Genomic DNA, 25,207 nt, shown 5'->3' on the forward strand with positions numbered 1-25,207 from the left:
TGTTGTCCTCAAAACAACTTTAAGTAAATGAAAAATTAACATGATAAATGAAAAATTAACGGTGAAGCAATTGTCAATATACTTGTGATAGAGATTTTGCCCAATCATTTTTGTCTTTTACTAACTGGAAATTAACAAGCTAAAAAGTGGGTTTATATCAAATAATGGGAAAAATATCTGGGATGATAAAACGCAGATGATTGTGGATAATACTCTGAAAATAAAGATAGAAAGGTGCACAGAATAGCCCAGAATGATGAATTGTATTCTGAAAAAGAAGACGAAGATGATGATTATGACGATGATTTTCTGCTTGTTGCTAACAAATGCGAGCAGTAGCAGAATCACAGAGAAGAAAGACGAAGACCCCAAACCAAAGCCATGGCCGGAGCAATTCCACTCAGTGTTGGTGATGAACAACACAAAGAAGAATGAATTGCAGGTCACTGATTTATGGTATGATTGGCCAAATGGTCGTAACTTGAATCTCATTCAAAATCAATTGGGCAAGTTATTGTATGATTTAGAATGGAATAATGGCACTTCTTACTATTATACACTTGATGCTACTTCTGAATGCCGGACATTGCTTTTCGAAGTGGGAATTTTGAGACCCAATTGGCTTGAAGGTGCTACTTATCTGGGTCAGAAACATATGGATGGATTTCTTTGTAATGTTTGGGAAAAAGTGGACTTCATTTGGTATTATGAGGATGTTGTTACTCGCAGGCCTGTTTACTGGCTATTTTATACTGGTATTTTTTTCTTGGTTTTGTCAGATTTTGTGATGTGCTTGATTGGAAAGTGAAAAACCCTGAATTTGATTCGGTTTGTTATTTGGCAGGTTTATACGCTCATGTGATAACATTTGAAGAGGGTGTTGTTTTGGAGGATTCGCGGTGGCAGGCCCCGGTTTACTGCTTTAACAAGAAGGCTGTGGAGGAGGAGGAGGAGGAGCAGCAGGAAACTGCTGGATACCCACATCAGTTTCTTAGAGATGCAATGTCAGTAGCCTTTACATGATCCCTTTTCTGTTTCTGTTTCTTAATGCTGCTGTTGCTGTTTCTTTAGTTTTTCCTTTAGGTTCATTTGTGGACTTCGCTTTCTGTGTCAATGTTGTTGAATAAATGAGATTAACTTATTAATTTATCTTGCATTGGTGATCTTGATATGTTGGAAAATCACACTGATCATTAATAATTACACAAGGGTGGCTAGTAACTGTTATGACCTTTTCTTCGATGTTTGCTGGATGCCTTTCGAGCTTTTGTAATTGGATTGACATCTTTTGGACTTGAACACTTTGGCTAAGAGCCTAAGGGAATCTTTGGAATTGGCCTCCCTATGAGAAAATGATGTCAATTAGAGGGTTTGAGAATGCAGAGTCATATCAGTTGTAGTCAGGGAATTCAGTTAGGTAATTTACATGAACACCTGGGCTTACATAGTGTGGCTGTTCCTAGATGGAATTGCTTGTAGGCAGGGAAATTCCCATTTACATAGGAATGTTGCCATCAATCTTTCTAGGACTCTTTAGAAGTGTCGGAACTTTTTTAGTATTTCAGATTGGCAAGTATAGCTTAACTATGTTTACCTAGTATTAATAAGATCATATCATTTTTCCAATTGGACCATATGGTGGTGTCTGTGCCTGGTTGAGATGTGACCTTTTAAACGAGATATTACAAGTTATGTGCAACAAGAAAGAATTGTACTCTGAAGAAGAAGATGATTATGATGATGATTCTCTGATTGGTGCTAACAAATGCGAGTAGTAACAGAATTACAGAATACAGACTAAGAATTAAAACCAAAGGCATAGGTGTGGCAATTCCACTCAGTGTTGGTGATGAACAACACAAAGAAGAATCACTTGCAGGTGACTGATTTATGGTATGATTGTTCAATGGTCGTAACTTGAACCTCATTCAAAAACGATTGGGCAAGTTACTATATGATGTAGAATGGAATATTGGCACTTCTTAATATTTCTGTAATTCTTTACTGAAGTAAAGTCAAACATTGAGTTTACGATTAGTACAAATTAGTATACCCATCAGGGGATTTGTCTGAGTTTGTCTTGTCAAATGACATGATTCGGAAGTAGTTTGATTAGATACTTAGATATATGCTTGTATACTCCGTTATTCATGTAGTAGTTTGATTGGATACTTGGATATAGCTATGCATAATATAATTTTGGGTTGCATATATGCTAAAATCCACAATTCTTTTAGTAACCTTATACAATGGTACTATGAGTCTCATCATTTACCTTTGTTTTGAAATTTTATATCCTAACGAACGAGTATATACCTCTTCAAGATTCCATCACCGATTGAGATCTCAACAAAAAGATCAATAGCAATTTAATCAACGACTTGATTTGTTAATCATCAAATTAGTGATTTAGCATATTTTTAAGTTTAATGATATTTATGAAAAAAAAATTCAGTTGATGCCTTTAGGTTTGATATAATTCCTCTTTGGTGCCATGACCTTTTAAACTTTGTTTCACTATAGTGTCTTGTGGTTTGAAAATATCACTTTGTTGGTGCTTAGAAATATACTCAGTATATTAATGCTCATTTTAAAACGAAAAATAAATAAATTATGTTTGTAGTCTTATTTGATTACATTCAAAATTGGACAAAACCACTATTTGAAGGAGTGGTTCTGTCTTAAAACCGCTACTTAGGTACTGTTCTCTTCAGCTAATTTCAGTTCAGTTCAGTTCTTAATTTTCTTCTCTCATAAACAATTCAGTTCAATAAATTAGAACAGGCCCTTAAAAGTAGCAGTTTATCTCAGCTACTTGAAGTAGTGTTTTCCTCAAAACTGCCACTTTAAGTCCATGATAAATGAAAAATTAACTGGGGGGCGGCCTCCTGAAATTATTGTCAGTAAGAGGTAACAGATGCAATATATTATGGAGTAGTATTTGTGATAGAGATTTTGCCCCATCACTTCTGTCTTTTATCAACTGCAAATTGACAAAGTAAAAAGTGGGTTTAGCGAAATAGTTGGAAAGAAAGCTGGGATGATAAATTGATAAGACACAATTGATTGTGGATAATACTCTCAAATTACTCAAAATTGAGATAGAAAAGGTCCATCAGACGAGAATTATAAACTGTATTCTGAAGAAGTATATGAAGATGATGATTATGATGATGATTTTCTGCTTGATCTTAACAAATGCGTGGAGTAACAGAATTACAGAGAAGAAAGCCGAAGACCCGAAACCAAAGCCATGGCCTGAGCAATTCCACTCAGTCTTGGTGATAAACAACACAAAGAAGAATGAATTGCAGGTGACAGATTTATGGTATGATTGGCCAAATGGTCGTAACTTGAATCTGATTCAAAAACAATTGGGCAAGTTACTGTACGATGTAGAATGGAATAATGGCACTTCTTACTATTATACTACTTCTGAATGCCGGACAGTTCTTTTCGAAGTGGGAATTCTGAGACCAAATTGGCTTGAAGGCGCTACTTATCTGGGTCAGAAACATATGGATGGATTTCTTTGCAATGTTTGGCAGAAAGTGGATTTTCTTTGGTATTATGAGGATGTTGTTACTCGCAGACCTGTTTACTGGCTTTTCTATACTGGTATGTTTTTTTTTTTTTTTTTTTTTTCCTTCTGTGATGTGCTCGATTGTTTGTTATTGAAAAGTGAAAAACCTCGAAATCGATTTGGTTTGTTATTTGGCAGGTAGAGCTGTTCATGTGATAACCTTTGAAGAGGGTGCTGTCCTGGAGGATTTGCAGTGGCAGGCCCCGGTTTACTGTTTTAACAAGAAAGAGGAGGAGGAGGAGCAGCAGCAGCAGCAGCAGCAAATTGATGGATACCCACATCAGTTTCTTAGAGATATAATGCCACTGGCCTTTACATGATTTCTGTTTCTGCTGCTGTTTCTTGTGGTTTTTCTGTTTCTGCTGTTTTGTGTGGACTTTGCTTTCTGTGTTAATGGTGTTGAATAAATTAGATTAACTAATCAATGTATCTTGCATTAGTAATCTTGATTTATCAGAAAGTCATGCAGCATCACAGCATGTCTGCTCAATAACAATTAGACGAGGGTGGCTAGTAACTGTTATGATCTTCTTTCTGATGTTTGCTGGTTGCCTTTTGAGCTTTTATAATTGGATGTGTGGGAAAGATCCCTTAGACTATAACCTGACATGTACAGTTTGACATCTTTTGGAATTGTACACTTTGGCAAAGAGCCTAGGGGAATCTTGGAATTGACCTCCCTCTGAGAAAATGCTGTCAATTCTATTGAGAGAGGGTTTGAGATCGCAGAGTCATATCAGTTGTAGCCTTGTAGGCAGGGCATTCAGTTAGGTATTTGGCTTGAACCTGCCTGGACTTAAACACTGTATAACACTATAAGAGGCAGTGTGGCTGTTTCTAGATGGAAATTGCTTGTAGGGCAGGGAAATTCCCATTTACATAGGAATGTCGCAGTCAATCTTCCTAGGACTCTTTAGAAGTTTCGGAACTTATTAGTATCCAATATGGACAAGTAAAGCTTAACTATGTTTCCCTAGTATTTGTAAGATCATACTATGGTATCATTGTTTCAATTGGTCCATATGGTGTCTATGCCTGGTTGAGATGTGGCCAGGAAAAACAAAGACTTAAGCTTGAGAGTAGTAATTGCTGCAACCCTGCTGGAAAATGAACCAGAGTGATGATTATCTGTCAGTCTTTGATCTTGGATTCGTTGTAGGGGTAGACTCTTTAAAAGTATCTGATAATCTGATATGGTCACGTCAAGCTTCTCTATGCTTCCCCATTACTTATACGATCGCACCCAAGCATTGATATATACATGTCTAACATGAATACATCAATACAAGTGGAGGGTTGGACTGTTGGAGCTACAATGATCAAATATGTAAGCTGCTACGATATGGTCCTGGGTTACTCTATGTGAAGCTGAGAGTCTGACTAGCATCTTGTTCATGGTTGGCCTGCTTTTGATAGCTGCAATAGAGCTGGATGAATTATTGTTGCTACACCTGAAGGTAGCTCTTTTGTAAGATTGAGATGAGCAGTGATCTGTAGAATGAAAAGGCTTGTCAGGACCATGGAAAAAGAGAGAAATAGGTGTGCCTGATACTTGGCAGAAACAATGGAAGGGAGTAGAATACAACTTCTTGTTGTCACCGTTTGAAGGGCTTGCCGGGGACCAAAGGGTTGATTCAGTCGCCGACTCACCGGCAAGCAGATTTTTGAAGAATAACGTAGAGCGAGTTGGGTACTTGGGTGTGAGGCTGTGTCTGATTCCAATTTTCAATCATTTTGCTTACTGAGTTAGTGGTGTCATAATTATACTTTAGTGCCTTGTGGTTTTAATATTTTCACTTTGGTGTCATGAGCGACCTTTTTAACTTTGTATCACGCATTATGGTGCCCTGTCTTATTTGCTAAAAAAAAAAAAAAAAAAAAAACCTTATTTTGTACAGCTTTTACCATATGGGGATGTTACTAGTTAGTAGTTACTTGTATGTCTTATTTGCAACCAAAAAAAATCTTTCTTTTGTAGTAACTTTTTTTTTTTTTATGTAAATTAACCAATAAGGCAATAAGCCCTTGCTTTAATAAAAATTAACACCTTAAATCATATGATAATAACTTATAATCTACGGATTTTTCATGAAATACCCTTGTGTTATCACTTAATTTACCATATAGCTATCAAAATTTTCAAATTCACCATATACTCATGAGTACCCTAAGTGATTAACTCTTTTAGTTATTAAGGTTAATTATGCTACTTGACAACCTGTGATTATTTCTCATTTAATTAATAATGTACTTCCTCGTTTCAATTTTTAATTCCCATGAAATTTAACAAATGAGAAAAACAATAAGGGTCCGAGGAAGAATATACGGAGTACAGTATAAAACAGAGACTAGGTGTCACGATCCGAGTGATTCAACACCGAAGCGTGCGGCGCGCTCTCGTCTATTGGCGACAAGGGCGCAAGCCTAAAGCAAGGAGGTTCGTGAGCACACAGCAACACGGACCTAGGGTGTCTCAAGAGGGCACACGATTAGGGGTGTACAAAAATTGGCCCGGACCTGAAACCGAACCTGAACCGACCTGAACCGGACCGGACCTGACCCGGACCTGTTGATTCAGGTCCGGTCCCGGTTCTTAAAAATCCAGGTTCCCGGTCCCGGTCCGAACCCGGTCCAAACCCGGGGTTTTCAGGTCCGGACCTGAAACCCGGGAAAATCGTAATTAAAAAAAAAAAAAAAAAAAAAAAAGAAGAAAACCAAACTCTGAAAAATTGAAACTGAGTTTTCGTGGACTTATTTGTATTTTCGGTGGACTCATTTGTATTTTTGGTGTTTGAGAATCGAGACTTTATAGACTTTATGTAGTTTTGTAATTGATAATTTTGGTTTGTATGTAATTATTAAATTATGCAACAGGTCTAAAAATCACAAAACAAGTCCATATGCAGGTCCATATGCAGGTCCAACAGGTTTTGTATTAAAAAAAAAAAAAAAAAACGAAAAAGACACAAAACAGGTCCAAACCCGGACCGGACCTGTTAATTCAGGTCCGGTCCCCGGTCCTCATAATTACCCAATTCAAGTCCCCGGTCCAAACAGGTCCGGTCCAGGTCCGGTCCGGTTTTGGATCGGTGTACACCCCTACACACGATAACAACGAGTGTGGAGTCGGGGCTTGTGACGGTCGATACTTCGAATCGGGCACAAGCGGAACCGACGAAATGAGGGCGTCTCTGGGGTCTCTTGGTTTGGTGGGGGATGCTTTAAAACAAGGCAAGCACAATATCTATAAACGCTTAAATAACACACAAGTCTTAAAGCAATAGCAACGGGGTAGAGAGTTTTGATTGAATAACCATTCGCTCCCTAAAGAGCTTTATATTGCATTAGTAGAGAATTACAAGTGAACGTTGACATGACAGTAACACAATAATTCTCCCTAGAACCTAGAAAGTAAAAAGAAAGACTAAAGAGACATTACATAAGGGAAAATACAAAGAAAATAAAGTAGAATACATAATAAAGAGGTTGGATTCTAACACTAGGTCCTATCATTTTTGTCATTTATTACCAGAAATTAAAGTGAAAAATGTGTTTATGACAAATAATAAAAGAGAGCTAGGATGATAAGACGCAACTGTTTGTTGATAGCACTCTAAAATAAGAGATAGATAGCCAAGAATGATGAATTGTATTCTGAAGAAGAAGATGAAGAAGATGAAGAAGATGATTACAAGTGAACGTTAGTAGCCAAGCTTTATATTGCGTTAGTAGCCAAGCTTTATATTGCATTAGTAGAGAATTACAAGTGAACGTTGACATGACAGTAACACAATAATTCTCCCTAGAACCTAGAAAGTAAAAAGAAAGACTAAAGAGACATTACATAAGGGAAAATACAAAGAAAATAAAGTAGAATACATAATAAAGAGGTTGGATTCTAACACTAGGTCCTATCATTTTTGTCATTTATTACCAGAAATTAAAGTGAAAAATGTGTTTATGACAAATAATAAAAGAGAGCTAGGATGATAAGACGCAACTGTTTGTTGATAGCACTCTAAAATAAGAGATAGATAGCCAAGAATGATGAATTGTATTCTGAAGAAGAAGATGAAGAAGATGAAGAAGATGATTATGATGATGGTTCTCAGCTTGTTCTTAACAAATGCGACTAGTAACAGAATTACAAACGAAGACCCAAAACCAAAGGCATGGCCTGAGCAATTCCACTCACTGTTAGTGATGAACGTCACAAAGACGAATCACTTGCAGGTGACAGATTTATGGTATGATTGGCCAAATGGTCGTAACGTGAATCTTATACAAAAACAGTTGGGAAAGCTTTTGTACGATGTAGAATGGAATAATGGCACTTCTTACTATTATACACTTGATGCTACTGCTGAATGCCGGACAATGCTTTTCAAAGTGGGAATTTTGAGACCAAATTGGCTAGAAGGCGCTACCTATTTGGGTCAGCAACATATGGATGGATTTCTTTGTAATGTTTGGGAGAAAGTGGACTTCATTTGGTACTATGAGGATGTTGTAACGCGTAGACCTGTTTACTGGCTCTTCTATGATGGTATATTTTTTTTTGGGTTTTGCAGATTTTTTTTCTTTTATGATTTGCTTGATTGTTTGTTATGGAAAGGTGAAAAGGCCTGAAATGGATTTGATTTGTTATTTGGCAGGTATAGCCACTCATGTGATGACCTTTGAAGAGGGTGCTGTGCTGGAGGATATCCGGTTGCAGGCCCCGGTTTACTGCTTTAACAAGGAGGAGGAGCAGCAGCAGCAGCAGCAAATTGCTGAATACCCACATCGGTTTCTTAGAGATACAATGCCACTGGCCTTTACATGATCCTTTTTCTGTTTCTGTTTCTGTTTTTATTTTTAAAAAAAATTCATGCTTCTGCTACTGTTTTTTGTGCCTTTTCTTTAGTTTTCCCTTGGGTTCATTTGTGGACTTTGCTTTTGGTGTCAATGGTGTTATATAAACAAGATTAACTTATCGATGTAAATCACGCAGCACAGGTCACTAACAATTAGATGAGGGTGTTAGAAGACCAAGTGGAGTGATTAGTTGGTGACTATTACCCGACATGGTCAGATTGACATATTTTGGGCTTGGATACCTTGACAAATAGTGTAGGTGCATCTTTGGAATTGGCCTTCATCTGAGAAACTGAAGCCAGTTTTCTATTGGGAAAGAGTTTGAGATTTCTGAGTCATGTAAGTTGTAGACTTGTAGAGTTGTAGGCAGGGCATTCAGGTAGGTATTTGGCTTGAGCCTGCCAGGGCTTTAACACTAGCTGTTCCTAGATGAAAAATGCTTGTAGGCAGGGAAATTCTAATTTACATAGGAATATCGCGGTCAATATTTCTATGACTCTTTAGAAGTTTCGGAACTTATTAGTCTTCAATGTGTGCAAGTAAAGCTTAATTATATTTCCCTAATATTTACAAGATCTTATCATTTTTTCAATCAGACCATAGGTGTCTGTGCCTGGTTGAGATGTGACCAAGCAAAGCAAAGTAATTATTGGATTTATTGCTGCAACCCTGCTGAAAATTAAGCCGTAGTGATTATATGTCAGTCTTTGTTCTTGGATTCTTCGTATGGTTAGACTTTTTAACTGATATGGTCACGTCAACTCGTCTATACAAGTGGAGGGTTGGAGCAAGAATGATCAAATATGTAAGTTGCTATGGTATGGTCTTGGGTTACTCTATGTTAAAGCTGAGAGCCTGTCTAGCTCGTTGTTCATGGTTTGCCTGCTTCTGGTAGCTGAAATAATGTTGGATGAATTAAAGGTGGTTTTTGGGTATGATTGAGATGAGCAATGAGCTTTAGAATGGAAAGGCTTGTAACTGGAGATTTCATAATAGTGGACTAGTGGGTAGTGGATCTTTGCCATTTTTAGAGTTGTTGCAATATATTTGGGACAAATAAAAAATTGTTTAGTATTTCAACTAATTAGGATAGAATAGTTTTTGATATTTGTAACAAACAAAAGGGGACAGATTTGACAATTGTCTCATTGAAACTATGGCAAAGAGCCAAAGATCATTTGAAAATAGTCAGGTTTCGGTTTTGAGATGCTTATAATTTGCAATTTAGATGTAGATATGGATATGCATTATGCAGGATGGCCAACATCTATTTTTGCTGTCCCAAGATGTAAGAAGGCATCATGAGGGCACACAAACAGTTCAGACTGCCTAAGAAGACGAGTAATATTGTAGGATGCGTCTTGTGGGTTACTTTGGAGAGACAAACTAGATCACCTACTTACAATTACTATGTAGTCATATAGAATATTTGCTTTGCCTGCACCATGCTTCCTATCGTGGCAGTTGCTAGTTTGCTACCATCAAATGCAAAACTTGGAAACTAATTCACCCCGGAATGTCTGTTGACATAATAGGTAAACTACGGAGATAGATTCTTCCTTTGTACATTTCTATTTGGTGTAACTATGGAGTAAAAATGAACCTGTTTGATGTTTTGTTCAAAGGCTACAGAAATGCAGTATTATAATAGTCAAATACTGGACTTATAATTAAAATCAGTCCTAAATCAACCTGATTTAACAATATATAATCATCTTATATATAGGGTTGAGTTGGATGCTCCTGCCTTCTATTATTGTACCGGGTGGACCGCTCTGTATTTGTATTTTCTGGCTGCATAGAGGAAACCACAGAAATTGATAATACTGAGTCCTGTAAGAAGCCAGTAAAAATAATCAAATCTTCCTGTGTTGATATTCTGGGATAACCAAGAACGTCCCTTTGATTCGTTATCTGCTGTGGCAGCTTTAACAATGTTGTTCAAAATGGTTGCAGCAAAGCAACCCAAACCCCCAGCAACTGCTGCATAGGCGGATCCAATGCTTCTCATGGCATCAGGAGCCTCCTCGTATAAGAACTCCAGCAATCCCACGATGCAGAAGACTTCAGCTATTCCGATGAGGCAGTACTGTATTAGCAGCCAAAAAGCACTCAGATCTGGCATTGGACTGAGAAAACTGGACTCATACCCATTTTTTATTGCATAATTTCTCCTGTACCTCTCAAACACCCCAGCCCATGCGACTGAGAGGATAGAGATTACCATGCCAATGCCTACCCTTTGAAGCTGAGAGGCTCCATGAGGATGTCCTGTGATGCGCCTTGATATAGGGACAAATATGTAGTAATAAAGGGAAAGCACAAAGAAGATGCTTAGGGCAGGGAACACAGGCATACAGGTCACTGGGACTTTGAGACGGCCTATATGAGTATTCAAAGTATATGCTTGTTGAACTGACAGAGTCAAGAACTCTGTTAAGATGAGACTCAGCATAATCGTGCTAGCTGGTATAGGCAAGAGTTTTAACAGGATTTTGACTTCCTCCACTTGAGTCACTGTGCAAAGCTTCCACGGGTTTGGATCTGCGCCATCTTCCGGCAACTTTAGGGCCGCTTTGTCCAAACATCTACAGCACACATCAGAATGTATGTTTGTTATTATTATTATTAGGAAAATGCTATACATAGCCCTTAAGGCTACATATAAGCATTATAAACACTCTTGAAAATTGTTTAAATTTAGAAAATCATGACAAAAACACACTAATTACATTGATCTACCGCGTAGTTTTGTCATAAATTCCTAATTTTATACAATTTTCAAGAGTGTTTGTAATGCTTATACATAACATTACCCTTATTATTATTATTGTTATTATTATTATTACGAATTAGTTTGTAGGACTGACTGAATGATGGTTAATAAAAGCAGGAACATGGTCGTTTACCTGAAATCATCAGTGTGTTCAATTTTTGCACTACCTTTGACAGCAGATCTTTTTCCAGGAAGCTCATACAAGCCAACCATCTCACTGCTGGTGAAAGAAGCATTTCTTTTTCTGAAGGCTGCAACAAGAACTTGTGCGACTCGTGTCAAAGGGCTGCCCCCGGGCAACCTATGCCGGTAAGTAGGAGTGCCAATAAAGAATAGTGCATTAGAGATGCCCATACCCAAGGCTAACGAACCAAACGCGGATCCCCATCCGTAGTGCATTTGTATATAGACGACTGCAGTAAACGCTATGATAGCCCCAGAGGTGACAGACAAGTAGAATACGTTGAAGAACTTGTCTAGGTGAGCCTTGTAATCTCTACTTCTTTCATCAAATTGATCAGCTCCGAAGGAAGAGACACACGGCCTTATGCCTGCTGCTCCGAACCCTGTTATATAGAGAACCGTGTTAAGGAATAGCATTTGCCATGGCTTCGCCGGCTCACAGGTTCCTAGAAGGATTGCTATTTGATCACATTGTTCTTGGCTTGGCAGAAACAACTTCATAGTTGCAATTAACGTTATTCCTGTTAACCCCTTCAAATTCAATGCATACAAGAAAAATCAGAGGAAAATTTTAACTAGAAAGACAAATCTATTGGAAATTGCAGGAGATAAAGAAGGGATAATCTGATTCATGTACAAAAGTTGTTACCAAAAGATATATGGTTGTAAAAATTGCAATAGTCCAATATCGACCAAGATAAGCATCAGCTAGAAAACCACCGAGCACGGACGACACTTGTGATATTCCCAGGAAATTATTGACAGCATTGGCAGCACTCGAAAAGGGCCGATGCATAACATAAAACATAAAAGCAACCATGTTCACTGATAAACCAAAGTACGCCATTCTCTCAGCCATCTCATTTCCTGCAAGAACGGGAAAACCAAGAAAACCCAATCATTTGGATATTACTTGTGAGATATAAATTATTTAAAAGTTGCAAATAATATGAAACGGAGGTAGTAAGAAAAAAAAAAAGTAGAGTAAAGCATCTCATTTCCTAAAAGAACAGGAAAACCAAGAAAACCCAATAATTTGGTTATTACTTGTGAGATATAAAATATTCAAAAGTTGCAAATAATATGAAACGGAGGTAGTAAGAAGAAAAAACAGAGTAAAAGTACCGAAGATGAAAAAGGCAGCAACCCAACCACCCGTCTTAGAGATATCAGCTTCAGACATGGGTTTCCTGCGAATGTTAACAGGAGTACTCCCTACAGTATAACCTCCGCCAAGTGCACCTCGTCTGTCATCGGACTCGATGAAATAAGTTCCGAGCTTCTTTCGTTTACTAAAATTTTGCAGAGAAGTTGGTGTTCCAATGACTTGATCTTCAGGAGACCTGATTTCTTTACTACCCATTTCAGCCCCAGAAGTTGTAACTTGTTATTTCTCAACACTAAGATAATAGAATTAGGATCATGACAAAGTTAATTTTGTGCTTGGTTGTGGTACAAAAGAAGTGAGGGATGCAGTGTGTATGTATGGGCCTTTTCTATACAAGATGCATCACATTAATGTTTAGCAAAGTCTGTTAGTTGATGGTTGACAGGTATTTAACTCCCTTCACCACACTTATCATTTATGTTTGTCATATCAATTTCTTATTTTAAATTAATGAATTTTTTTTTTTAAAAAAAAAATTATTTAACTCAGATTATTATTTTGTACAGAAATAAAGGATCTTATGTTCTTACCTCCGTTTTTTAGTTACAATACGTACTCCCTCCGTGTTTTTTTAAGTGTTACAGTTTGACCGGCACATAGTTTTAGACAATTTAATTGACTTAAATAAAATAAGAGGTAAGTGGGGTACTTGGAGTATTAAAAAATTGTAAAGAAAAATAGTGGGGTTAATAGTTTGTTGAAAAGTAATGAATGTGAGAGGAATATACAAGTATTAAAAAAGTTCGTGGGTTTGGGTGGGGACCATGAGAGGAGAGAGATATAATATTTTAATATAGTTTTTTGCAAAAAAAGGAAGTGTAACACTTTAAAAAAACACGGTCGGAAATGAAAAGTGTAACACTTAAAAAAAACACGGAGGGAGTATTTCTATTTAAGAAATTTATTTTTAGTTGACATAATTTCGATACGCTTTTTCTCTTACATTTACTGGTGTACCCCACTTACTTTATCATCCTCTCCCTTCTCCTTAGTATGTGTGTCTAAATTGAACGTGCCAATTAAATAGGAACGGAGAAAGCATGCAACAAAAATGATACTCAAGTTGGTGGAAAACTCACCTTGTGACTTCAACCCTGTTAACTATAGGAGTAAAGGGATTTTCTTACCTCCTCATCTACTTTCAAGTGCAATCTGTAAAGCTATACTGACTTAACCTTAAAAAGAGTCGATTTATTAAAGTCCACAATTATATAAATTGCATTAAAGTCAATACTCACATAAAACATTACTCCGTAAACAATAAAAAAAAAGTGGAATGAGTGAGTGACTATTAACTTCTTAATGCGGCTAGCAATTACAAGAATAATTATTAGAGGCTACATGTTGAATAGCAGTAGTGTAATTTGCCCACTGACCATAATAAGCTCTTATTTGTTGGTTGTTCGCATTTATGATCCAACTGCAAGCCCATTTATATATTTCCGTAGAAATACAAATGCTGGTTTGCCCTACATAGTGACTATTGTGGAAACTTTGACCACCACCTCATTAATGTCTACTTCACCTCATTTTAGATGATAAAAAAGTTACTACTCCGTATTTTACGTATTTTTAGGTGTCTGAAATGCCCTTCCTACGATCAGGTTAAAAGTTTCCTTTTTAAAAAGGGAATGACTGAATGAGAGATTTGAGAATATACGAATGGTGGATGTTTACAATTGTGCAAATTCTACGTCACACATTCACACCTGTACAACAATTAAAACGAGTATGAGTATGACTTTAGTAGATAGTGATTTATGATTGGGTATGAACGTGTTGTCATACTATCACCGTTACATGTTATGTACAACGATTTGACATAAAGCAGAGAAGGAAAATGTGTAATCGTTGCACATAACCTGTAACGGAGGTAGTATGAATGATAAAAAAATATTCACTGTTAGTAATAGCCGATGGATTTGAAATCATATCAACTTCGTCTCATCATTTTAATAATTCAAAAATTAAAATACGGAGTATTCTATCAGGCAAAGCCAAGATCAAGGAACGGATTAGCAAATATTGTTACGCCAACCAACTTAAATTAATTTTAGCAAATATTCAATACGTAAACAAAACAAATTAAAAAATTAAGTTCAAAAAAATGATGGGAAAATAACCTAATATGATGGTAACAAGAATCATGCTTTAAAGATAACACTAGGGTAGCCATGGCTCGTTCTCCGGTTGTCTGAAAATGCTGCTTGTCTTTCATGGAAAATATACTAAAAGCCTAACACTTTGATCTTAGCTTCTTGATATAATTATATGAAAATCACACTGCAGCAAAAACTTCATGCCACAACTAAAACATACGCAGACACCCCTATCAGGTAGCAAGATCCCCTTCACTTTTATTCAAATCTTAAACAGCATCAATATATGATTTTTCCTCTTTTTGTAAAGGAAAGATGAAAGCATTAGAACCACTTATACACTGACTAAAATACATGATTTATTTCACACCCGACGGCACTCACTCATTGGTTTACCAAGTTCAGGGAGTTTGCTTTCTCTTGCAGGGTATCAAGCAGGCTATCAAAGCTCTTCTTGAAGGAGTCTACTCCTTCAACTTCCAGCTGAGAGCCAACCTGGTTCCAATCGATCCCCAACTTCTCAAGTGCACTATAGATACCTTCAGCCTCAGAGACGTTTGCATCGATGGTTCTAGAGACTGTTCCATGGTCAATAAATGCTTCAAGGGCCTGATCCGGCATGGTTGAAACCTGAAAAAAGAGGAGAATTTTGAGGTTGAGTCCCTTCAACCATTTACATGAAGTACTAATCACTTCAAAATATAAAGATAATTTAAAATGCAACTTACAGTATCAGGGCCAATCAGAGGATCAACGTAGAGAGTGTCTGAGTAGGATGGATTCTTAACACTTGTAGAAGCCCACAATAGTCTCTGCTTCTTGGCACCTTTTTTTACCAATGCTTCCCATCTTGGACCAGAAAATTTCTTCTGATAAAGTTGAAAAGCCAGAGTTGCTTGGGCCACTGCAGCCTGTATTAGCAAAGATGTCATAAGGTCATATTAATGAGTGATCATATAAGAACATTCAGAATCCTCAAAGTATTGTAATTGTTGCCAATCATGTTACCAAAATTGAAAGAACAAAAGAAAGGAAATCATGTTACCTTCCCACGGAGATCAAGAGCTTCTGGGGTTCCTATCTTTTCAAGCAATTTGTCAATCAGGGAGTCAACCCTACTGACAAAAAAGGAAGCCACACTTGTCACTCTGGAGAGATCACTGAGACCAGAAGCCTCCAGCCCATCTAAGTATGCATCTATCACAGCCTCGTACCTGGAAAGAGAGAAAATAAGCTGCGCATTTGCACAGAGCCTCATAGTTAAAATGACATGATAATATTATATAAGATTCTAAGCAATATGAACATAAACTTGGGTCCTCATGCACAATAAATACAATCTTGCCACCTCAAAATCAGTTTCAGAATGAAGTGCTGTTACTGTGCAAGCTAGAGAGCATCAAAAGAAAAAGCATATAAACACACGAGTGCCAGCCATTGATTTTATCACATACCAAAAAAACTTATGTATCAGAATACAGAATCTCAATTGGCTGCAGAAAACTCTGTTCTTTATATCAAGGTATTGCCTATAAAGTTGGCATATAACCTCAGTATGATTCTATCACACCAAAGCAATCCATATTGAACAGGGTAAGATATGTCTCTACTAAAAAGGAGTATCCTAAAAACAATGGCTGAGGTCGAGATCACAATTTACAACAAATGGCGGCCAAAGTAACATCTCATTGTATACCTTAATGCTTTATAATAAGTATATCTTTTAAGAGGTTCAAATCGCCCTTACGTATTTGCAGTAAAGATTACTAACCAATACTTCTCTAAAATCATAGTTGAAAAATTACTTTAAAACATATTGTCTTAATTTTGTGTGATATACGCGAGTGGTTCTAAACTTTTGTTTTGACTTTAATACTTCTTTCTATAGTAAGAAAGTTCACCTAGTAACCACATACACTAAAGGGTTTAACTTTGACACCAGACCATACTGAATGATATTAAATGGTCTGTCCTGGAAGTTGCGTTGTGATATGAAAACTTGTGTTATTGAATAACTTTATGCAGCACCAAACTGAAAGAACTATATAAAATGACCTTTACTCAAAGAGGCTATATATTTAAGCTGATGGTTCAGCATGAAGCCATTTCAAGTTCAGTTTAGCTAAAAAATGGAATGAATGTTGAATTTATACTTTACATATACAATTTACAAAAACCACAATCTGATTAGTTAGAATAAACCTTTTGCAGATAGACAGTCATGGAAAATTAAGTAAGCAGAAATTTGAAGAGTATAGTCAATTAATAGCATGCCAGAAAAGCAAGATAAGTGATCGACATAGTGTTACATTCAACATTTGGTAAGATTTCACAGTTGATTAAATTGACAGGCAGTATATTCTCTAAAGAGAAAGTAACTTACAGTAACATTGACACTTATACCATTGGCAATAGTTTCCTTTATCGAAGGGATGCAGGGAGCAGTAGCCGGAATCTTTATGTAAACGTTTGGCCGATTCACAACTTTATGAAGCCACTTAGCAGCTTCCACGGTGCCTTGAGTGTCATCTGCAAGTCTAGGAGACACTTCAACAGAGACATAACCATCAGCTGCATCTGTTTGATCATATATGGGCTCAAAAAGTTTGCATGCATCTTGAATGTCCTTGATTACTAGCTCCCAGTAAGCACTCTCAATATCTTTTCCAGATTTTATAAGTTCCCTGCATATTAATTCCAAAATAATATTTAAAAAATGAGTATGATAATAAAAAAAAAATATTATACTCAAAATCATACTCACGTCTTGATTGATATTATATCTTTGCACCCAATGTGCTCTATTTTATCATTCAAATCAATAACACTATTAAAAAAAACACTTACTACTACTTCATTCCATTAAGTTTTCCTTAATTATCTTTCAAGTATCTCTCTCTACTTAAGATCATTTTAAACAGTTCTTCCCAATTACGCTTTAATTCATTTTGATCAAATAAATAATGATATATTGGCCCAAGTAAGTCCACAGTTGATTTTATTGCGCTCTATCGATCCCTTTAAAATTACTTATAAAAACAACTCATTTCCATTGCTTAGAAAAAGTAGTAATCTTGAATATCATCAAAATTTTACAATTGCTTAAAAATACCATGACTAAAACGAAAAATAAAAAATAAAAATCCCAATAGTATAATAATATCAAGTTGTTTAAATACGAAGTAAAGTATCATACAGTCAAAGAACTCCAATAGTTGCAATATTCATGTCACAAAAATCAAATATACCACATATTTGATTTTTGTGACATGAATATTGCAACTATTGGAGTTATATACTATTGACACACTCTAATATGAGCTTTTATTAATAATGTAAGGTGTAAGCAAAAACCAGAAATAAAAAACAAGTTTTATAAGCATCCGAATAAAAGATACCTGAATTGATGATTGTAAGCATCTGAAGAAGAAATGGCTTTCTGGAAAATCTGGAAACAAAGAACACGAAATAAGTCGAAACTCGAAAAGAAGTAAAACAACACAAGCAGATAAATTGAAGGATAGAGTAAGTCGATAGAATACCGCGGGATTGCTGGTGACACCTCGAACACCATTAGCAATGTAAGGGATCAAATCCGTAACAGGTCTACATAGATTATCATACCAAGGACTCTGCCCTTCCTTTTCGTACAATTCATGCAAACTCGTCCTCTTGATCGGACTTCCATTTCCACCAGATTGCGTGCATTTCACTCTGTTCAAGTTCAAATTCAAACTCAGATCATCAGATCAAGCAAGCAAGATCGGAAGAGATGAATAATCATCACAAAAGAAAAGAGAGAAACTTACAGAAAAGGGAAAGATGAGGTGCGATTGGTTGGTAGGGACAATCGAGATGATGAAAATCTGGATTTGTTGAAATCAATCATAAAACATCTTTGAGTAGTTGAAGATCTGCTATTCAACTTTGATGATGATGAAGAAGATGATGCTGTAACTGGGTTTAGAATCTTTGATATTGTCGCCATTGATTGATTTGAAATTGGGGGTTAGGGTTTATGAATGAGTAGGAAATGAAATTAGCAGGAATGTTTATTGTTTATATATTACCCACCTTATTTTTGAAAACCAGGTTGGTTGTTGGGAATTGGGAACAGAGTTTGGTTTTTCTCTTGCTTCTTTGGTTACCTCGTGAGCTGGGTTGGTGAAGGTCAATTTCGGAAACTTGACCATATTTAAAAAATATATATATATATATATATATATAAAAAATTGAGTAACGGAAAAGATAATTTACAATAACATACTCGAGGGGACGAGGGGTTTCATTTTAGGTTATTTTTTTCATAACTAGTTACATTTCTAAATTTAGTGAAACCTTTACAAATTTTCTACCAGTAATAATTATCGTTTAAAGACACTAATTAGTAATTACTCACATTATAATGCGTTTGATATAGCGGATAGGGATAAGAGAGATCAAATGGGAAAAAAAATGGAGGAGAATAATTATATTATCCATTATGCTTTTAGGAATATAATGTTGCACCCTTATCCTTATCCTTATCCTTATCTCCAAGACCCCAAATCAACCCTATCCCCTAAACAAACATTTGATTTCTTCTATTCCTAACATCTTATTCATATCCTTCCCTTTATAATTTTTCAGCATGTCTTGTGTGTGGTCGGCTGTACCGTGTGGCCCCTATAAAAAAACAAAGTTACCCCTGTAAATCTGTAATACTGACCGAGTGAATCCTATACCACTGACCGAGTAATCCTTATTATACTAAGGAAGTAACCCTTATAATGACTAGTCACACATAAGAATTTGTGTCAATTCTTTATTGTCTAGAAAATCACTCCCTTATGTTTTAGGTTGAACCAAGTATTAGTGTAGTACTTGTTTAGATTAGCGAGATCCCAATAAGTGAAATCAATACTGGCCAACCAAGATATCACAAAAATATCAGTTATTCAATTTTTAAGCTTGATACTTCATGATTTAAAGGTGAGGTTACTCTTGACAAAGATGTTTCCATAGTATCCATGCTGTGGATGATTAACAAAATGCCCTTCTTCATTCCCTGATGTAGCTTTGTGGCTTATTTTCTTTAGAAATAGAAAGATTCAATGATTCATCATCGGCCTTACCCCATACTCCAGTAATCCAATGAAGTAACATAAGATTCAAGGTTTTTGTATGCCGCGAGGCAACGAAAGATCTACCTGTTTTTTTTAATCAAATTTTGACAATGTAGATATTCAATATGACTATATTCAACTTCCTCATACTAGGTTATATACTTCGTAATAAAGAAAGCCAAATCAGAGCTATGAGCGAGGAGCGTTGACTAAAGCAGCAGGTTCTGATTGATACTAGTTATAACAGCACTTTATATTATTGCAGAACCTGTTGCATTCTGCAATAACAAAGAAATGGTTCCTTTTAATCAAATAGTCCCTTTGCCTGGAACTTCACAGATATGAAAGATTTTGTTTTTCTCTTCTACAAATGTTTTCTACAGAGCAACATGTTTCTGATGGTCCTGGGATAAAAAGTTCATTGGTTGTTGCCTTTGGTAATTGGATTTCACAGAGAGAGCCGGACATTGCAGCTGATGCAGGAAATTTTACAACAATAATGTGCAGGGGGAGTATATCAAGGCAACAAGGCGTTCAGGCCAGAATTTCAGTATCTTACTATCAAGAGAATAGACTAAGCTTTTAAAGAGACTACAAGAGGAACTAATCAGGAAGTTATTTGCGAAGAATATATATTAATTTTCAACAGCAAGATACCGATACCATGCTTAAAATTTCATGGATGGTACTGTATATAGTAAGTTAGTTACAGACCGACAAAATGGTTGAAATACTTACAAAATTCACATAGATTATTGCTTAGGAAGCTAGGTCTCAAGGTAGACGTGAACTAAAACCTTCACTGATTAAGCTTCTCAAGCAAAACTGCCTTCTCCTCTTCTGGAAGAGCGTTAAACATGAATACAGACTTATCACCTATGTCATCCTGCAATTTCAGGAAATTGGAATTACAACTTCTCAGGTCATCCTAAACTAAAATTTAATCTGATGAAGACTTCTAATATGATACATATAATAAAAGAGAACAAAGATTTCCAAATACAAAGGAAAGATACGTACCTTTACAGGCATATAATAAAAGAGAACAAAGATTTCCAAATACAAAGGAAAGATGCGTACCTTTACAGGTTGAGTGAACTTCCTTCCAGCAAAAACGATAAAGAGTGCCATCCACACACCTAGGAGACTCAATTTCACAGCATCGTCTAATATGCCAGTCTGTTACAATTCATGTCAAGCACACCAAGCCCAAATTAACAACAGTAGGCAACTATATTATTACATCTGTGCTGAGAACCACAAATACATCACAACATGTATAGCAGGAATATATATATTTTCAAAAGACAAGTTTATTCTGTGCAGGTTAGTTTTTGCAGCTCAGAATTACAGCACATGAGTATGAAACAAACAGAAATTGACATAAATCACAGAATATATCCTCAAACACCTCTCAACTCTTAAGAAGGGACAATCCTATTCCCCAAGGGTCAACTTTACATAGATTCTTTAATTTGGCAAGTAAACCTTAGGAATTGCTGACAAAAAAAAGTTCAATTATAACTAGTAATTTATCTCATTTAGCTATCTGAACAATTTTAATTCATCCTGGTTATTTTCTGTCACTGAGAATTACAACATACGAAGTTTATAAGAAAATATCAGAGAAATGACATAAAATACTAAAATATTCTCAAACATTTCTCAAGAACAGAATGATTCTCTTATGCAATATAGTCCCTGTAACAAAGCTTCAATAATACGGCAATTAGCAAGTAGATCCTTAATGCAGAAAAGAACCTAATGAATAAGCAGCTAGGAACGACTGACAAAAAAGTTCAGTCACAAAACACTAAAATTTCGGAAAAAAAATCTTGAATGGAGGAACAATAAGATTTTCTGTTGATAGTAACATTAGCACTCAAGCACAAAACACTAACAGGAAATATATATATCCAGTTTACGGACCATAACCCACACCAGCAAGTACATATGAAAGCATCATAACATACTTCAAGGGTTCTCCCTTTTTTGGCTGAGAAAGATACCAATTAAATGCAAAATGTAAAGTTCACTTGCAAGAGTAATAGTACCAGGTGTCCAAGAAGACTGATAGGAATTATAAAAGTAAGGACAGCAGCTTCCAACTTCCCATAGCAGAGGCCTATGTGAGAAAACAATGGTTAGTCCCAAAGATCGGCAAAAAAAAGATGCAGTTGGGATCATTGATAAAGACAAAATACAAAATGGCCTAGATTTCCTGATGAGTAGTTTTTTTTTAGTACCAGATATTGAAAGCTAAATAAATCAATGATAAAGATTGGTCGAGAAGTCGAGAATGAGAAGTACACCAGATATTCAGGGCACTTGCCTTCTTTGAAAACCAGTCCTGTGAGAGAAGCAAAAACAGGACCCACAAGCCATACAGCAGTTGGGTTATGAACAACATATTGCACCAAGCCTTCTCCAGCCGGTTGAGCAAGGGTCGTATAGGTGACTAATGAACCAACGGTACCTAAGGCCCAAAGTGCTTGCAGGGTGCGCTTGATTTCGGTTACATAGATGTGAATCAAAAATAATGACAAACCCAGTCCAGTGGATCCCAACAGATAGAACAGATCTAAATTCTGCTTAAGGATGTCGCTTAACAAAGAGTTATCAGGCAAAAAAGCTGTTGAAGAGGCAAGAACAAAGGAGAGAGCTGCCGTCACAAGTCCAGACCTATATAAAATCACCTTTGGAATAACATACTAGAATTAAAAGGGTTGTCATCAAGCTTCAAGCATGATGAAACATCACCAAAACATAAGTACTAAATTGATAATAAAATCACTCTTGATCAAGAGATGTAACATTAATAACTAAATAGGACCATCATTTTTCTACTGGTTGACTAGCTAGTGGCTGGCTGTTGATGCAAAGAAGCTACACCAAATGGTAACTCTCACCAATCCCAAGTCCCCAAAAAGCACCACCAATACCATGCAAACCAATTTTCTAATATTTCTTTTTGTAATTTGTAAATAAAAAACTACACACACCAAAAAAAAAAAAAAAAAGGCTTTAAGAAAATTCAACATTAAGGACTACTCGAACAAAAATTCTCAACAGAAATAGGTTTAGGGCAATATTCACACACCAAAGCACCCAAATGGAATATAAGAAAACACAAAGGCTCTGTTTGCTTTAGCGGAAAACATTATCCTAGAAAATGTTTGTCATTCTCCATTGTTTGGTTATTAGTAAAGGGATGGAAAACAATTTTACCAAAGGTGAAAATAGTTCTCCCAAAAGTGGAAAATGTTTTCCTTTTAAAAGGATGATATGCCACATTTTCCTTCGTACTCCTTAGTCTTTACATCCTTTACCTTTGCGCTCATCCATCTTGTCCCTTCCACTCCTAATTCCCCCTTATAATAAAAATTTTCTTGGAAGGAAAACTATTTTTACAATTGTGTTTTCCCTAGGAGCTTAAGGCTTCGTTTATTTTGGTGGAAAACATTTTTCAAGTTCATTTTTCCAATTCCCTTTGTTTTTTTTTTTTTTGGTTAAAGGGTATAAAACAATTTTTCTTTTATTTTGGTGGAAAACATTTTACTTTTGTAAACAAGGTATGTCACATTTTCCTCTTTATTCATCACTTGTATGTTATTTCTCATTTTCTCCTCTATCCTACCCTCCCTTTAATTTCCAATTTTCTCTGTATGAACTTTCAATTAATCAAACAAACAACAAAAACCCTTTTTCCACAATCATGTTTTCCATTACAACAAACGGAGATTAGGATACCTCAGATGAGGCTACTAATCCTATTAACAATTGTTTTAGTATAAGCCTTAACTAAACTTTGTATAATCAATTTTATAAAGCAAGGAAATCATAGTAATAATAAACCAAATTAGAAGTTGAGACAATAATTAGTTAAAAATCTTAGAATGATAGAAATGGATACTGCAAAAAAAAAAAAAAAAAGAGGAGAAAGAGAAAACCTCACGAACGTCGGACGAGTCGATAGTCCAGGGACCGTAAACACCTTGAAAGACGTTTTGGGTTTGATCAATTGCTTTGCACTGAAATTGACGGGAATTTCTAATTCTTCCGATTTCTCCAAATTCAACTTTACCAAAATTCACTATTCTGTTGCTGCTGCTTTCTCCAAACTTCAATTTCAGTTGAGAATTTTGCTGATGACGACGAAGAAGAAGATGATGATGATATTGTTGCTGACAAATAGTGTTGATGTAATTCTTCTTCCTGATTCTCGTCATCTTAAACGGTCGACTCATAGTTGCTGCTGCTGCCCCTATTGCTGTCGTTTCCATCGCAATTCTTTCTCAAGCTTCAATAGGATTTTTTGTCTGGTTTCTTTTATCCTTTATGAGTAATTAATTGGAACCACCTCCTCGCTTCTTCCTCTCTCACCCCAAATTAAGTAATTATATGCGCTTTGTAGTAATATCATTAATTATTACTTGTAATTAGATTATCCCCGTACAATGCACGGTTTTTAACAAAAAAAAAATTGTAGTGTAGCACTTTTTAATTTTGATATAAACTTATTGAAAGGAGATTTCTTGAAATGAATATACGACTATACAGTATACATAATAGTTTAAATATTTCATGAATTTTTTTGTACGTTTGAATATTAGTGATAAGGAATTGAGGAGAGTTTATAATACGGAGTAGATCTTTAAATCAAAAGAAAGGTATAAAGTTGCTATTCAATTTACTACACTCCAATTTTCTAGATTAATGTTGTTGATTTTTTTTTTTTTTTTTTGTTATAAGAAGTTGTTGAAAGCATTTACTTAGCTTAGCTTGTTTATGAAATATCACAAAAAAAAAATTAAAAAAATATCATAATTAAAAGTATCACAAATAAATAATGACATCATCAATGGTTTTAGGCGGGAAAATATTTCATAAGAAAGCGACACATATGCAATTTTGAGGAGAAATGATGTCAGCAATGTTTTGTTTTAGTATTATTTAATAGATAAGTACAAATTAATTACTCATAAAGGATATAATTATTCGAAAAACTATAGTGATTTAGCAAAATAACAAGTACTCACATGATTATTTTGAATTTTAATCTCTCTAATATAAAGCACAAACTTTGGTAAATTGGATGCTTGTACATAGTGACAAAGTCAAACAGAATGTTTTTAAAAACAAAAGAGTACTAAATATACTACAAGTCTGTTCACATTTACTTAATTTCAGTTCAGTTCAGTTCAGCTCCAATCATTTCAGTTTAGTTCAATTTAGCTCCAATTAGTTCACTTGAGTTCAGCTCCTAATTTCCCTCTCTCATAAAATATTCTTTTCAGCTCAGTTCAGTTCAGTTTAGCTCCAGTCAGTTCAGTTCAGTTTAGCTCCAGTCAGTTCAGTTCAGTTTAGCTCAACTCAATTCAGTAAATGTGAACATGCCCTACATTTTTTTTTTATTTAGGAAAAAACAAAACGAGT

At 35.7% G+C, this 25,207-nt stretch overlaps 5 protein-coding genes across 7 annotated transcripts; 2 read left to right on the forward strand and 3 right to left on the reverse strand.

The window, feature by feature from the left end:
* Nucleotides 1-124: 124 nt before the first annotated feature.
* Nucleotides 125-5,523, forward strand: LOC110690451 (uncharacterized protein At4g14100-like). 3 transcript variants are annotated; one of them, XR_002505101.1, is made up of 5 exons: nucleotides 128-755; nucleotides 845-1,004; nucleotides 3,215-3,328; nucleotides 3,451-3,618; nucleotides 3,722-3,801. XR_002505101.1 is itself a non-coding variant. In XM_021867287.1 (4 exons), exons 1-4 carry the CDS (start codon nucleotides 254-256, stop codon nucleotides 3,901-3,903), a joined length of 1,248 nt encoding a protein of 415 aa, XP_021722979.1. In that variant the 5' UTR covers nucleotides 125-253; the 3' UTR covers nucleotides 3,904-5,523. The 3 variants fall into 3 exon arrangements, 2 of the variants coding, with proteins under 2 accessions (XP_021722979.1, XP_021722980.1); XM_021867287.1 differs by having other exon boundaries at nucleotides 125-755; nucleotides 3,215-3,618; nucleotides 3,722-5,523; XM_021867288.1 differs by lacking the exons at nucleotides 128-755; nucleotides 845-1,004 and having other exon boundaries at nucleotides 1,031-3,618; nucleotides 3,722-5,523.
* A 1,967-nt stretch (nucleotides 5,524-7,490) lies between these two features.
* Nucleotides 7,491-9,956, forward strand: LOC110690454 (uncharacterized protein At4g14100-like). The gene is made up of 2 exons (XM_021867290.1): nucleotides 7,491-8,129; nucleotides 8,239-9,956. Exons 1-2 carry the CDS (start codon nucleotides 7,628-7,630, stop codon nucleotides 8,406-8,408), a joined length of 672 nt encoding a protein of 223 aa, XP_021722982.1. The 5' UTR covers nucleotides 7,491-7,627; the 3' UTR covers nucleotides 8,409-9,956.
* A 129-nt stretch (nucleotides 9,957-10,085) lies between these two features.
* Nucleotides 10,086-12,933, reverse strand: LOC110690453 (protein NRT1/ PTR FAMILY 6.1-like). Its single transcript, XM_021867289.1, has 4 exons — nucleotides 12,525-12,933; nucleotides 12,049-12,266; nucleotides 11,350-11,930; nucleotides 10,086-11,028 (listed from the first exon to the last, which is right to left on the reverse strand). Exons 1-4 carry the CDS (start codon nucleotides 12,760-12,762, stop codon nucleotides 10,194-10,196), a joined length of 1,872 nt encoding a protein of 623 aa, XP_021722981.1. The 5' UTR covers nucleotides 12,763-12,933; the 3' UTR covers nucleotides 10,086-10,193.
* Nucleotides 12,934-14,675: 1,742 nt separating this feature from the next.
* LOC110690455 (transaldolase-like) lies at nucleotides 14,676-18,793 on the reverse strand. Its single transcript, XM_021867291.1, has 7 exons — nucleotides 18,476-18,793; nucleotides 18,209-18,380; nucleotides 18,065-18,114; nucleotides 17,050-17,350; nucleotides 15,712-15,900; nucleotides 15,395-15,577; nucleotides 14,676-15,296 (listed from the first exon to the last, which is right to left on the reverse strand). The coding sequence occupies exons 1-7, from the start codon at nucleotides 18,652-18,654 to the stop codon at nucleotides 15,051-15,053; spliced, it is 1,320 nt and encodes a 439-aa protein (XP_021722983.1). The 5' UTR covers nucleotides 18,655-18,793; the 3' UTR covers nucleotides 14,676-15,050.
* A 1,582-nt stretch (nucleotides 18,794-20,375) lies between these two features.
* Nucleotides 20,376-24,159, reverse strand: LOC110690456. The gene is made up of 5 exons (XM_021867293.1): nucleotides 23,722-24,159; nucleotides 22,104-22,467; nucleotides 21,826-21,896; nucleotides 20,852-20,950; nucleotides 20,376-20,657 (listed from the first exon to the last, which is right to left on the reverse strand). Exons 1-5 carry the CDS (start codon nucleotides 24,052-24,054, stop codon nucleotides 20,571-20,573), a joined length of 954 nt encoding a protein of 317 aa, XP_021722985.1. The 5' UTR covers nucleotides 24,055-24,159; the 3' UTR covers nucleotides 20,376-20,570.
* Nucleotides 24,160-25,207: the final 1,048 nt, after the last annotated feature.

Source organism: Chenopodium quinoa, unplaced genomic scaffold, assembly GCF_001683475.1.
Source record: "Chenopodium quinoa cultivar QQ74 unplaced genomic scaffold, ASM168347v1, whole genome shotgun sequence".
Classification (NCBI taxonomy): Eukaryota; Viridiplantae; Streptophyta; class Magnoliopsida; order Caryophyllales; family Amaranthaceae; genus Chenopodium; species Chenopodium quinoa.